A 12,963-nucleotide genomic window follows, 5' to 3' on the forward strand; every position below is an offset into this window, starting at 1 on the left:
ATTGACGTACCCACTTAATGACTTCCTTCTGCCATCCAGGCCACCAAAAACTGCGACCCACCAGTCTCTTGGTCTCAGAGATTCCGGGATGACCTGCCAACCGAGATTCGTGACACTCAACAAACAAATCTCTCCTAAAGGTCCCAGGCACAAACAACCTCCCATGAGGAGTGTTAGATGGGGCATTCTCCTGTGCTTTAAGAATCTCATCTTCCAAAACAGAGTCCAATCAGCTATCACAACACCTTCTTGTAAAATGTTCTCCTCTTTCTCAGCACCGACTATGGGAGAAAAACTGCGAGACAAGGCATCCGCCTTAACATTCTTAGTACCAGGGATGTAAGTAACGGAGAAATTAAACCGCGAGAAAAACAGTGCCCACCTAGCCTGACGGGCATTCAGGCGCTTGGCAGCATCAAGATATATCAGATTTTTATGATCCGTAAGAACCTGAACGGGAAATTCCGCACCTTCCAAGAAGTGGCGCCAGTGTTCAAATGCGAGTTTAATAGCCAATAATTCCCGATTACCAATATCGTAATTCAGTTCAGTCTCCGAAAAATTTTTTGAAAAAAAGGCACAGGGATGTAATCCATCCCCGTTATCCTGAGACAATACTGCGCCAACCCCCACAGAGGAAGCATCAACCTCAACCAAAAACGGCTTAGTCACATCAGGCTGCATAAAGATGGGAGCAGAGGTGAACCTCTCCTTGAGATACACAAAAGCTTCAATGGCCTCAGAAGACCACTGAACCGCATCAGCACCTTTCCTGGTGAGATCGGTCAGAGGTTTGACAATACTAGAAAAATTTTTTATGAATTTTCTGTAATAATTGGCGAAACCCAAAAACCTCTGTATCGATTTCAAACCAATAGGCCTAGGCCATTCCTGTACAGCTTGAACTTTAACCGGGTCCATCTCAAAACCTTCGCTGGAGATAATGTAGCCCAAAAAACTAATTCTCTGTACAGCGAACTCACATTTCTCCAGCTTAGCAAAAAGCGAATTGTCCATTAATAACTGTAATACCTCACGTACGCTCCGCCAATGAGACTCCAGATCCGGCGAATAAATCAAAATGTCATCCAAATACACAACCACATTTTTGCCGATCAAAGGTCTAAGGATGTCATTAATAAGATTCTGAAAAAATGCAGGAGCATTAGTAAGACCAAAAGGCATAACCAGATTCTCAAAATGACCCACAGGAGTGTTAAAAGCAGTCTTCCATTCGTCACCCTCCTTCATGCGCAACAGATTGTATGCCCCCTTAAGGTCGATTTTAGAGAACCACTTGGCCCCCATTAACTGGTTAAACAGATCAGGAATCAATGGCAGTGGGTAAGGATTGCGTACAGTAATTTTGTTAATCTCACGAAAATCCAGACAAGGACGTAAACCGCCGTCCTTTTTTTTTCCAAAAAAAAATCCAACCGCCACAGGAGACTTAGAGGGCCTAATGTGACCGGCGGCCAAACTTGTCTGTATGTATTCCTCCAAAGCCTTTCTCTCAGGAATAGTAAGGTTAAATAAACGACTTTTAGGAAGAGTCGCTCCAGGGACAAATTCAATAGAACAATCATAGTCTCTATGGGGAGGCAAAACCTGCGATTCCTTCTCAGAAAAAACTCTCCAAAAATCCTGAATAGGAACAGGCAATTCCCCCCTATCCAAAGCTGCAATACGCCCGTTACAACACTTGTCATAACATTTATGGCTCCAGGATTTAATTTCACTGGTAGACCAATCCAGTACAGGATTGTGAAATTTTAACCAGGGCAATCCCAATATTACTGGAGAAGGCAAGTTATTCAACACTACCAAATCCAATTTCTCATGGTGAACACCATTAATAGTGAGAGGAAATTCACAGACCTTGAGAGTAATATTCTTCAAAGGGGAACCATCCACAGAAACCACAGCAATGGGGGATGATAAAGGTTCGGGTTTTAAATTGAGTCTTTCCAAGAATCCCCCATCAATAACATTCAGAGTAGACCCACAATCAACAAACACCCGAAATTCCATTAATTTTTCCTGAGCAATCGTGGAAGCAGCTAAAAATACACCCTTGGAATTTAAACAGGCAATACGGGCATGACTGACCATTTTTTTTTCTTTCTTGATACGAAGCTCACAGTCTTTAATTAAATGACCAGATTTTCCGCAATAGAAACACAAGCCTTCAGAAAATCTGCGATCTTTTTCTTGAGAGCGAGGTGCCATCGCTCCAATCTCCATCGATTCACCACTGTTAGTACACACATTCTCATAACCAGAAACTGACATAGCAGAGGATTTGCTCTCATTAACCCTTGCACGCAGTCTCCTATCCACCCGTATAGCTAATTGCATAGCCTGTTGCAAATCTTCAGGTGTAGGATAAGCAATTAGCAGGTCTTTAACCCTTTCACTGAGCCCAGCAAGAAATAGACTTTTCAGAGCAGAATCGTTCCACCCTGTTTGAGTAGACCATCGACGGAAATGAGTACAATATTTTTCCACATTACCTGATCCCTGTCTCAAACGTCTTAACTCAGTCTCAGCTGATGAGACACGGTCAGGATCATCATATAATAGCCCCAAAGCAGAAAAAAAACTATCCACTGAACTGAAGCATGTATCACTAGGTTGCAAAGAAAAGGCCCACTCCTGAGGCTCTTTGCGCAAAAGTGACATTATAAACCCTATGCGCTGGGAATCATCCCCAGAGGACTTGGGTCTCAAACGAAAATACAATAAGCAAGCATTTTTAAATGAAAAAAATTCTCGGTGTTCACCAAAAAATAAATCCGGCAAACGTACCTTAGGCTCCAAGAAATGTGCTCCAGGACAGTTACTCACGTGTTGACGGAGCTCAGTCACCTCCAAAGAGTGTCCCTGCAGGTGTTTAGCCAAATCCAGAACCGACACCATGATGGAACAGAAAAAATCTTTCCTTAGAGCATTTGCTGGGCTGGACTTACTGTTATGTTCTGCTACCAGCGCTAAGGAAAGAGAGGAGATCTGTCCCTACGATAGAACTCAGCTTAATCCCTACGATGTAACAGGGGACCTGATCCTGCGATCAGACCTGCTAAAGTCCTAAGCTAGTCTGTACGGAGACCTATAGATGTGGGGAAGGAATCCCTACAAGTACTAAGGACTGGGAGGAAAATGGGACACCTCCTAACAGAAATAGTAGCAGACAGACGAACAAACAAAATATATAGAACATAGAGGTCCGTAGACCAAGCAAACTAACAGAGTTAGATACAGAGCACAGGCTAGCTAGAAAGTAGTTAAACAATGAAGTCCAGCAAAGCCAGAAGGGCGGAGCAGGATTAAATAGGCCAACAAGGTCAAGTGACCAGCAAAGGAAAAAACCTAAGAACAAGGTTCTAACAGTTCCCAGGAGGTGAGCAGTCAGCAGACAAGGCAGGTAACAGGCAAGTAACTGGTGTACGCTCCCAGGTGAGCGGTCTGACTGACGAGGCAGGTAACAGGCAGGTAACTGAAGGACGCTCCCAGGTGAGCGGACTGGCAGACAAGGCAGGTAAGTAGGAGACGCTCCCAGGTGAGCGGTCTGACGGACAAGGCAGGTAAGTAGGAGACGCTCCCAGGTGAGCGGTCTGACGGACAAGGCAGGTAAGTAACAGGCTGGCAGGCAGGACGAGAAGTCAGGCTAGCAGCGGAACCTGAGGGCTGAAGCACAGGTGAGACACAGTGCAAACAACATTGCTCGGGTACCTCCATTTTGGAGGAGGTGCCTTATAAATGGGAGGTCCTCCGGCAATTGGCCGAGGACTCCTTAGGACGGCGCGCGCGGTCCCTTTAAGAGCGGGGGAGCGCGCGCGCCCTAAGCACACTGCCGGGGAAGGAGCGCGTGCCTGAAGCAGCAGGGAGAGAAGCGCTGGAGGGCGCCGCGCCAGGAGTGGGGAGGTGAGAGGGACGGCGTCTCTGCCTAGTACGAGGCAGAGACGCCGATGCTACAGATATGTTTCTTGGGGTTGCCAGGTGGGACCCTTTGGTCAACTGGAACCCATGGTACACTCGGAGAAAGCCAGGTTGGTACCATCCAGTCACCTGGTTCCATGGATATGTTCGGAGAAGCCAGGGTAGGATCCTCGGATTTCCTGGCCACTTACTTGAATGGACTATCAGCTTCCTAAGCTTGCAGCTACTTCCTTTCTGTGGGTGTCCAACCAAAGCGGGGTGCGGGGTTGAGGTAGTTGGTCCTGGAAGGCTAAGCGCAGGGGCCAGACTGTGTAATTTTGCACCATCTTGGGTCATTGCTGGGACTGTTCTATATGTTTATTGTTTTTGGTTAAATAAAGTATTGCCATATTGCTTGACTCTATGATGTCTGAGTAGTATTATGTCCATGGAAGACCCCGTGTCTTCACATTTGGTGGCAGCGGTGGGATACTACTCAGCCCGGCCGATCCAGGGGAGCTGCAGGGGACTAGTGGTTGTAGACACCGTTCAAAGGTTCCACAACCAGGAAGGAATATAGACAGACCCAGGAGACCATAGGTGAGGCATACATAGCAGGTTTCAGATGCTACCATGTCCAACCCCAGAAGCTACGCCTTGGGAAGAGTACCAGAGTGGATGCATAGTCGCAACAAGAAATGGCAACTACAGGAACTGTGCCAGCTTCAACGGATTGAATACCAAGCCACCAACACTATATTGGATTTAACACAGGAACCACAGGGTGTGGAGGACGACATGTGTGGATGCAATGGATATGAGTCGGTTCTCATCAATTACATGTGGAGTTTATTTGCAAGGAAGACATTAGTGTCTGCGCGTAAAGAAATGCTGATGAACTGTCCCCAATCAGTGTAGAAGGATTATTAGAATTCTATCACGTCTGTTTAATTAAGATGGGGGAGCAATATGCACATTTTCAAACACATACAGGTTTTCTTCTGTGAAAACACAAACTAATCTCCCATGCCGGCGCCATTCCAGCATTGTCAGCACTTGCATTCCCTGGGCTCATGTGAGCCCTATGCCCAATCAGCACTGGCGTCACTGTCTCCACAGTTGGACAAATTGAACATCAAGAGGAAGTCAGAGAGCAGCCGCACTCCTGGCTTCCTGTTGATGTTCAATAAGTCTGAAAAAGGGGACAGTGAATCCGGCGCTGATTGGGCGCAGGGCTCCAGTGATGTAACAACCTAACAAGCCCCGAAAATGCGAGTGATGACCACGCAGGAACAGCGCCGGAACGGTGAGTATAAGTGCTATTTTAACCAGGCCAAACATGAGGAATGACAAGGGGCTGCTTTAGTAGTGGACAACCCCTTTAAGGAGATATAATTTTCGGTTAAAAATATCCAACATTTTGAATATGAAAAAGGCTTCCCCCCGGTGTGACTTCTCTGATTTTTATTAAGAGTTGATTTCCAACATATTCAACATTAAGAACATGATAAAGGCTTCTCCCCTGTGTGATTTCTTTGGTGACTAAGAAGAGATGATTTCTGTACAAAACATTTGCCACACTTTTGACAGGAAAAAGGCTTCTCCCCTGTGTGGGTTCTCTGGTGTCTATCAAGATGCTCTTTCTGGTTATAGCATTTCCCACATTCTGGACATGAAAAAGGCTTCTCCCCTCTGTGAGTTCTCTGGTGGCTATCAAGATGCCCTTTCCGGTTAAAGCATTTCCCACATTCTGAACATGAAAAAGGCTTCTCCCCTATGTGGCTTCTCTGATGTTTATTAAAATTTGATTTCTCAACAAAACATTTCCCACATTCTGAACATGAAAAAGGCTTATCCCCTATGTGGGTTCTCTGGTGGCTTTCAAGATGCGCTTTCCTGTTAAAGCATTTCCCACATTCTGAACATGAAAAAGGCTTCTCCCCTTTGTGGGTTCTCTGATGTTTATTAAGATTTGATTTCTCTACAAAACATTTCCCACATTCTAAACATGAAAAAGGCTTCTCCCCTGTGTGAATTCTTTGGTGACTAAGAAGAGATGATTTCTTCACAAAACATTTCCCACATTCTGAACAGGAAAAAGGCATCACCCCTGTGTGAGTTCTCTGGTGACTAACAAAATCTGATTTCTGGTTAAAACATTTCTCACATTCTGAACATGAAAAAGGCATCACCCCTGTGTGGGTTGTCTTGTGGATATCTAGACTCGCTTTCCGGTTAAAACATTTCCCACATTTTGAACATGAAAAAGGCTTCTCCCCTGTGTGAATTCTGAGGTGGCTAGTAAGATTTGCTTTCCGGTTAAAACTTTTCCCACATTCTGAACATGAAAAAGGCTTCTCTCCTGTGTGGGTTCTTTGGTGCTTAACAAAATCTGATTTCTGGTTAATACATTTCCCACATTCCGAACATGAAAAAAGCTTCTCCCCTGTGTGAATTCTTTGGTGCCTAACAAGATCTGATTTCCGGTTAAAACATTTCCCACATTCTGAACATGAAAATGGCTTCTCCTGTGTGTGAGTTCTCTCATGACAAACAAGATATGATTTATGGTTAAAACATTTCCCACACTTGGAACAAGAAAATCTAGTCTCTGCTGTGTGAATTTTTTGATGTTTAAGAAGAGACTTTTTGAGGGGAAAACTATTTCCAGGTTTTGAATGTGAAGATGGCTTTTTTGCTTTAGGAGCAGTTCGTTTTTTAATGCTTATTTTGTGACTCTTTTTTTCCTTAGTAGTCGGTAATGAATCAGAGGACAGGACCTGTTTCAAAGGATCAGATGACAGATCTTTGCTGTGAAGGGATGATGGTATATCTGGAGTAATGGTATTTACTTCAATTGTATACTGTGTAATCTCAAGATCATTTGATTTAAAAATTGAAGATGTCAGCTGTCCCTCTGATCTCCTGATACAGTCATCTGCTAAGAATAAAAAAAATATTATTTTTTAATATAATATCCTTGAATTTTACATTCCATTTCATACCAATGTTATGTAAGTGATAATAATACCAATAAAAACTTCAATTCATTTCACAAAAAACAAGTCTCCACTCAGGTCCATCATCTATCAGTGGAAAAACAGATGTTTTCATATTATTAGTGGCTCAAAGGCTCTTGAAAAACAACATGGCTTCCATAAACCAATCCAGCAATATCCACTCTCCCAAAGTCAAATCTCCCCTCAGCTTCTGAGCCTTGCAGTGCACCCAAACCACATTTAGCCTCCATGTATTTGGCATTACTATAGTGAGAAGAACCCACTTAATTTACGGTGTGTGTCTCCTGGAGCACAATCTGGGCACTATGTGTTGGGTAATAAATTAATATACGAGGGTCAGTCATTAAGTAATGCCTCTTATTTTTTTTCTCCTTAAATAAGGTAGTTATGTTAAATATTCGAATTTGGCACAGTTCCTCAAACCTTCTTCTCCAATCCACAGCAATTGCAACTTCCTGCACCAACAGGTGGCAGGACTGAATCTGCTTGCAAAATGGCTGACATCGATGTTCGTATTAGACAACGTTCTGTGATTGAATTCTTGCATGCAGAAGGTGAAACGCTCATTCAAATTCATGAGAGACTGAAAAATGTGTACGGTGATGCAACAGTGGATGTCAGTACTGTTAGACGATGGGTTTGTCGCTGTAACACAGCTGAAGGGCCATCACCGTTGACTGACAAAATGCGGAGTGGCAGGCCAGTAACTGCAGTGACTCCAAGCAACATTCAGCGAGTCGATGACATCATTCGTGGTGACCTTCCATCTGTTCGGGCTGCTAAAAGAAGCTCACCGTGGGATTCACTTTGAGTTTGAGGAGGCCGTGAAAAAGTCCGTGCGTCAATGGCTTAGGAAGCAAGACCATGCTTTTTACCATGCTGGAATACATGCCCTTGTTAAACAAAGACTGTGGAAATGGATGGAGTTTATATTGAAAAGTGACAAATTAATCGTTAATGTTGTGGTTTTCAACCTATCTAATTGCATTTGAATTTCTTGCCAATTAAAAGGAGAAAAAATAGGAGGCATTACTTATTGACTGACCCTCGTATTTGCAATTTTCACTCACCAAAATCCACTGCGTGCTAATTTCCAGGAAATTGGCTGTGGAGTCAAAATAGTCACTACTCCTATAGATTAATTCACTGAGGGTTATAATTTCCAAAATGGAGTCACTTTATGGGGATTTCTACAGCCCTGGTTTTCTGACATTGTGACATATAAGGGCTTCTGCAAATGGTGGGTCCCATCTCCTCTGGGATCTGCTCCTGTGACGTCTGTTTCTATCATCAGGCAATGACTTATTCATCCTGCAGGCGGCGCTGGTAATGGAGGCGGCGTAAGAACCAGAAGCTCTGGGCGGCACAGGCTCTGTCCAGCCACTATGATTTGGGTGCCTGGGACCTGTAGTACCATCCTGTCTGGCAGTATGGGTGTGTGTGCTGTCCAGCTGGAGTAATCTGCTCCCTGCTTCAGCCATTTGGAAAGCACCACACCCTACTAAAGCTGGAAGCATATTGCTGGAAGCTGCCAGATACAGCCTTGTCCTCCTCTGGTTCAGTCCTCTGTGCTCAGCTCCCGGCTTGTGTATTTGTTTCCTCTTGTGACCTCGGCCTGTTTACTGACTACTCTTGTGTCTTCTGATTTTGTATTTTCTCTGCCCTCCTGGTTCTGACCCGGCTACCTGACTATTCTTCTTTCCATCTCACTCCACAGAATAGCAGGTAACACCGAGGCGCAAGCCTAGGGGTCTCTGTGTAACTCCAGATCCATGTAGAGGGGTTAAATAAGTGATGAGCAAGACAATCCCTGGGATCTGGAAAACGGAGTAGATAGCTCCGGAGTAGATGGTAGCCATCTTTTCAGCTGCCATGTGACCATGAACAGTGCTCCCAATACATTGTGTCTGTAAACTATTCCAGCAAGATCTGCATTCAAATAGCTAAATGGCGCTCCTTCCCTTCTTAACCTGCCATGTGCCCAGACAGTAGTGTACAACCGTATATAGGGGATTGTCGGATTCAAGAGAAGTTTGAAAATAATTTGTAAGGTCCATTTGTTTCCTATTATCCTTTGTGAAGAATTCCAAAGTTATCACCACATAAAGTGACACACGATTTGAAAAATGGGCCCTGATTAGGAACACAAATCTGGCTGCAGGAAGGGGTTAAATCAGTATTTTGGGCACTAACTACTGTAGTAAAAAACTGTGACTATAGACAATAACACATCTACTGAAATGATCAAACTCAACAGTCTCCATCAGAAAAATGAGTAACTAGGGGAGAATGCTATGCTCTAGCGGCAAAATGGTGATCACACGATTGTGATATGACCGGACTACACGACCAATAAAGCAGCCACAGCCGGTGACTGGGAAGAATCTGTGACTTCTCTGCATTTAGTGGTTACTACTCACCTGGGTAGTCATATGTAGGAATCTCCTCTGTACACTGATCTTCACCCCTCACATATGTCTCTGTAGTATTAATATGGGTCAGATCTTCACCCTGAAACAAATATTGTAAAAGTCACAGACAGAAGGAGAAGTCCCATCTATGATCAGCTCTAATCCAGCCATCTCCACCGTTCTCATTACACAAGTATAAAACATATAATACTGGTGGATAAAACAAGACTGAACACAAGACCTTCACAGCCGTCTACACATCATAGGGGAGATCTCATGACACCTTCTCTCCATCTACCTGATGATCCTGAGGAACATTGGGATCTTCTTGTTTACAGTCCTGTGGAAGAAGAGGACGGGGACATCTCTCTGGTGTTGTCCTCTTACTGGATAGATCTGGAGGAAACACATACAGGGACTGAATTCATTCTTTACATACAGATAATTATAGGTTGTGTGTATTTAGTCCTGTCTATTACCTGGTGATGTGAGGGGCTGGGGAACCTCCATCATGATGTCCTTGTACAGATCTTTGTGTCCTTCTAAATACACCCACTCCTCCATGGAGAAATAGACGGAAACATCCTGACACCTTATAGGAACCTGACACATACAATGATACCGTCATTCCCCCGATCCCTTCATAGCGTTACTGTATAATGTCCCAGCATTCCCAGCAGTGTCACCTCTCCAGTCAGCAGCTCAATCATCTTGTAGGTGAGTTCTAGGATCTTCTGGTCATTAATGTCCTCATGTATCAGAGGGTGAGGTGGAGGCCCAGTGATTAGGCTCAGGGGTCTTCCCCATCCCTCAGACACCGGGTCCTGACAGCGCTCACTAGAGGTCTTCACTACTGTGTAATCCTGGTTATAGAGAGACACATTAATAAATCTCACTACAGACATTTCCAGAGTCCTCACCTCTCCAGTTCTGTCCATCTGTTATTTCCATAGATAAGAATGATGTAATGTGACGTCATCAGAATCTCTCACCTCTCCAGTAAGCCGGAAGAGGATCTCTAGGGTGAGGTGTAATATCCTCTCCGCCATCTTGTCTCTGTCCATACCCATCCTTGATGGGTAAATCAGGAAAATTCTCTTATATAGAAGATCTTCATTGAGAGGATTCAATATTGTAGAGACCTAAATGAGAAGAAGATGAGCCGATGGAACATCATAAAAATCCTGTGTAATAATACAATTACTGGAGATAATAAGGGAAACATATGAGGAGATTTATTATTTTACAGTATTTCATTTTTTCTTTACATCTAGTAATAAAACCTTTATATTTTAGGCCACAGACAACAAGCAGTTTCTTCCTCGGAGTCTGCAGCTGAACATGTTTCTCATAGACTCATCTTCCATAAAGCTAATTCTCGTCTCATTTACCGACACTGGAATCGGCATTAGCAATACTGCAGGAGATATTTATTACACGTGACATGGAAATAACTACTTCATAATAAGGAAAACATCTTCTACTACGGCTCTAAAACATAGTTAGCCACAGTCCGTCACTGACTACATCTCCACCGGCCGTCTATATGAATGTTTCCCGTCTTCCCCGGACTGTAATCTTCTATCACGTTAGATCTCATGTCTGATTCACACACAGAAGTTTGAGGCATTTATAAAGCTGTTTTGTTTGCACAAACACCGAGGGCAGAAATGATTTGATAACAAAGTCTCCATGTACAGTGTATTATGGGGTTTATTTCTAGCATTAGGCTTTCCTATATTACAAGAAAAACACCAGAAAAAAGTAGATATTATTGGCACCAACAATTCTTGTAAAAAGAAAAAAACATGCAAATACCAAAGAACATATTTTGTTATTTTTTAACACGTTAAACATTTGTTGTAAAAAAAATTAACTCTTTTGGGCACCAGAACATAGATGTTCACCGCAGGGATGGCACAGGTGCGGCTGTAATAAAAACCCTGGTAGTTTAACCACTTGCTGCTGTCAAAAGCAAACATGGCATCTAATAAGGTTTGACACAGATGGGCTAAATGCCCCTCCTCCCCCAAGTACTCGATTATATGGAGCTACTTAGTTACTACAATACTTAAATGCCTAATAATGGTGTCTGGGCCTGCAATGTATGAAAGTCTACTATGCCGGGCCAGAGACAGCTTCCAATAAGTTACCTTTTATCGCCCCCTATTCACATTAGACTAAAGTTGCATGAAAGCACTGATTTTTGGGAGGTTTGGTGGACTATATAATTTATTTGGGGCCTTCTGACCTATGATGTCAGGGCAGAGAAGGATTTGGCATCGTGAATTTCAGAGACTAATCCGTTTGCTCTTCCTGTAGAGGAGTCTGGAGCAGACTCTCTTATACCAACCATAGCTTGAACATTTGTGTGTATAGGGGAGTTAGGAGAGATAGCCATCTGCCAAATGACCATTCAGCCAACACTTAACTCATGTGTATGGGGTAATTAGTATTACACTGACAGGCAGTGATGATACACAGCACTACAGTAGTACAGTGCAGCACCAGAGCAATCAGAGGCTTGTATGTTGTATGATCGCACTAATCAGAATTGTTTAAAAAAGTTTAGTAAAAGGTTAAAAGTGAAAAAACAATATAAAAGATTTAGCAACAAAAAATATCCATCACTATACGGAAAACAGAGTCACTGCACAATGTTAGTTAACCGCTTCCCGACCACCCGTGCAGCACGGACGTTTAAAAACGGTGGGTGGTCCCGCAGCGCTCAGGACCCCCAGGGTCCTGCAAGCGCTGCAGGAGCGGTGCAGAGCGATAGCTCTGACAGGGAACATCATCGGGACCTGATTGGATCAGGTCCCAGTGATGTTAACCCTTTGCTGTCTTCTATATGCCACAATCTATAGTGATCGAGACATATAGAAGACAGCAGGAGGAGAGGGGGTGGTATACTTACCTCTCCGAAGACCCCTGATACCTTCCAGGACCTTGGGTTGCTATGGCAGCTGGAGGTCACATGACCGCCTCCAGCTCTGCCATATATGGTGTCCTGCCTGGCTCAGCCTGCTTCTGAAGCCAGGCAGGAGACTCTGACTGTGAAACAGTCAGTGAAGATCTCATGTAATGTAATATATGTCTATTACATTACATGAGATCAGTGATCAGAAAAATAAAAATTATTGTCCCATACAGGGACTAAGTAAAAATGTAAAAAAAATAAAAAAAAATGTTTTCAAACTGTTAAAAAAAAAACAACAAAATAAATAAATAAAATATTAAACCGATAAATCCGTATGTTTATGCAAAAATAAAAAAAGTATACATATTTGGTATCGCCGCGTCCGAAACAACCCGAGCTATAAACCTGTCACACTAATTAACTCCTTCTGTGCACACCGTAATAAAAATAAATAATAAACGGAGCAAAAAACTATGCTTTTTCCTCATATCGCCAAACAAAAAGTGGAAAAAAATGCGATCAAAAAGCAAAATGGAAATAAAAATGGTACCGCTGAAAACGTCATCTTGTTCCGCAAAAAAAAAGCCGCCATACACCTCCATCAGCCGAAAAATAAAAAAGTTATAGCGCTCAGAATAAAGCAATGCAAAAAAAATATTTTTTCTATAAAATTGTTTTATTGTGTAAAAGCGCT

At 43.2% G+C, this 12,963-nt stretch overlaps 1 protein-coding gene across 1 annotated transcript; it reads right to left on the bottom strand.

Moving 5' to 3' along the window:
* Positions 1–4,750: 4,750 nt before the first annotated feature.
* On the bottom strand, positions 4,751–12,322 carry LOC141176064 (uncharacterized). The gene is made up of 7 exons (XM_073660047.1): positions 12,267–12,322; positions 10,342–10,491; positions 10,036–10,212; positions 9,829–9,952; positions 9,648–9,745; positions 9,359–9,449; positions 4,751–6,859 (listed from the first exon to the last, which is right to left on the bottom strand). The coding sequence occupies exons 2-7, from the start codon at positions 10,417–10,419 to the stop codon at positions 5,415–5,417; spliced, it is 2,013 nt and encodes a 670-aa protein (XP_073516148.1). The 5' UTR covers positions 10,420–10,491; positions 12,267–12,322; the 3' UTR covers positions 4,751–5,414.
* Positions 12,323–12,963: the final 641 nt, after the last annotated feature.

The sequence above is a fragment of the Phyllobates terribilis genome, unplaced genomic scaffold, assembly GCF_046119375.1.
Source record: "Phyllobates terribilis strain yellow unplaced genomic scaffold, ASM4611937v1 Scaffold_17__1_contigs__length_24005725, whole genome shotgun sequence".
Classification (NCBI taxonomy): domain Eukaryota; kingdom Metazoa; phylum Chordata; class Amphibia; order Anura; family Dendrobatidae; genus Phyllobates; species Phyllobates terribilis.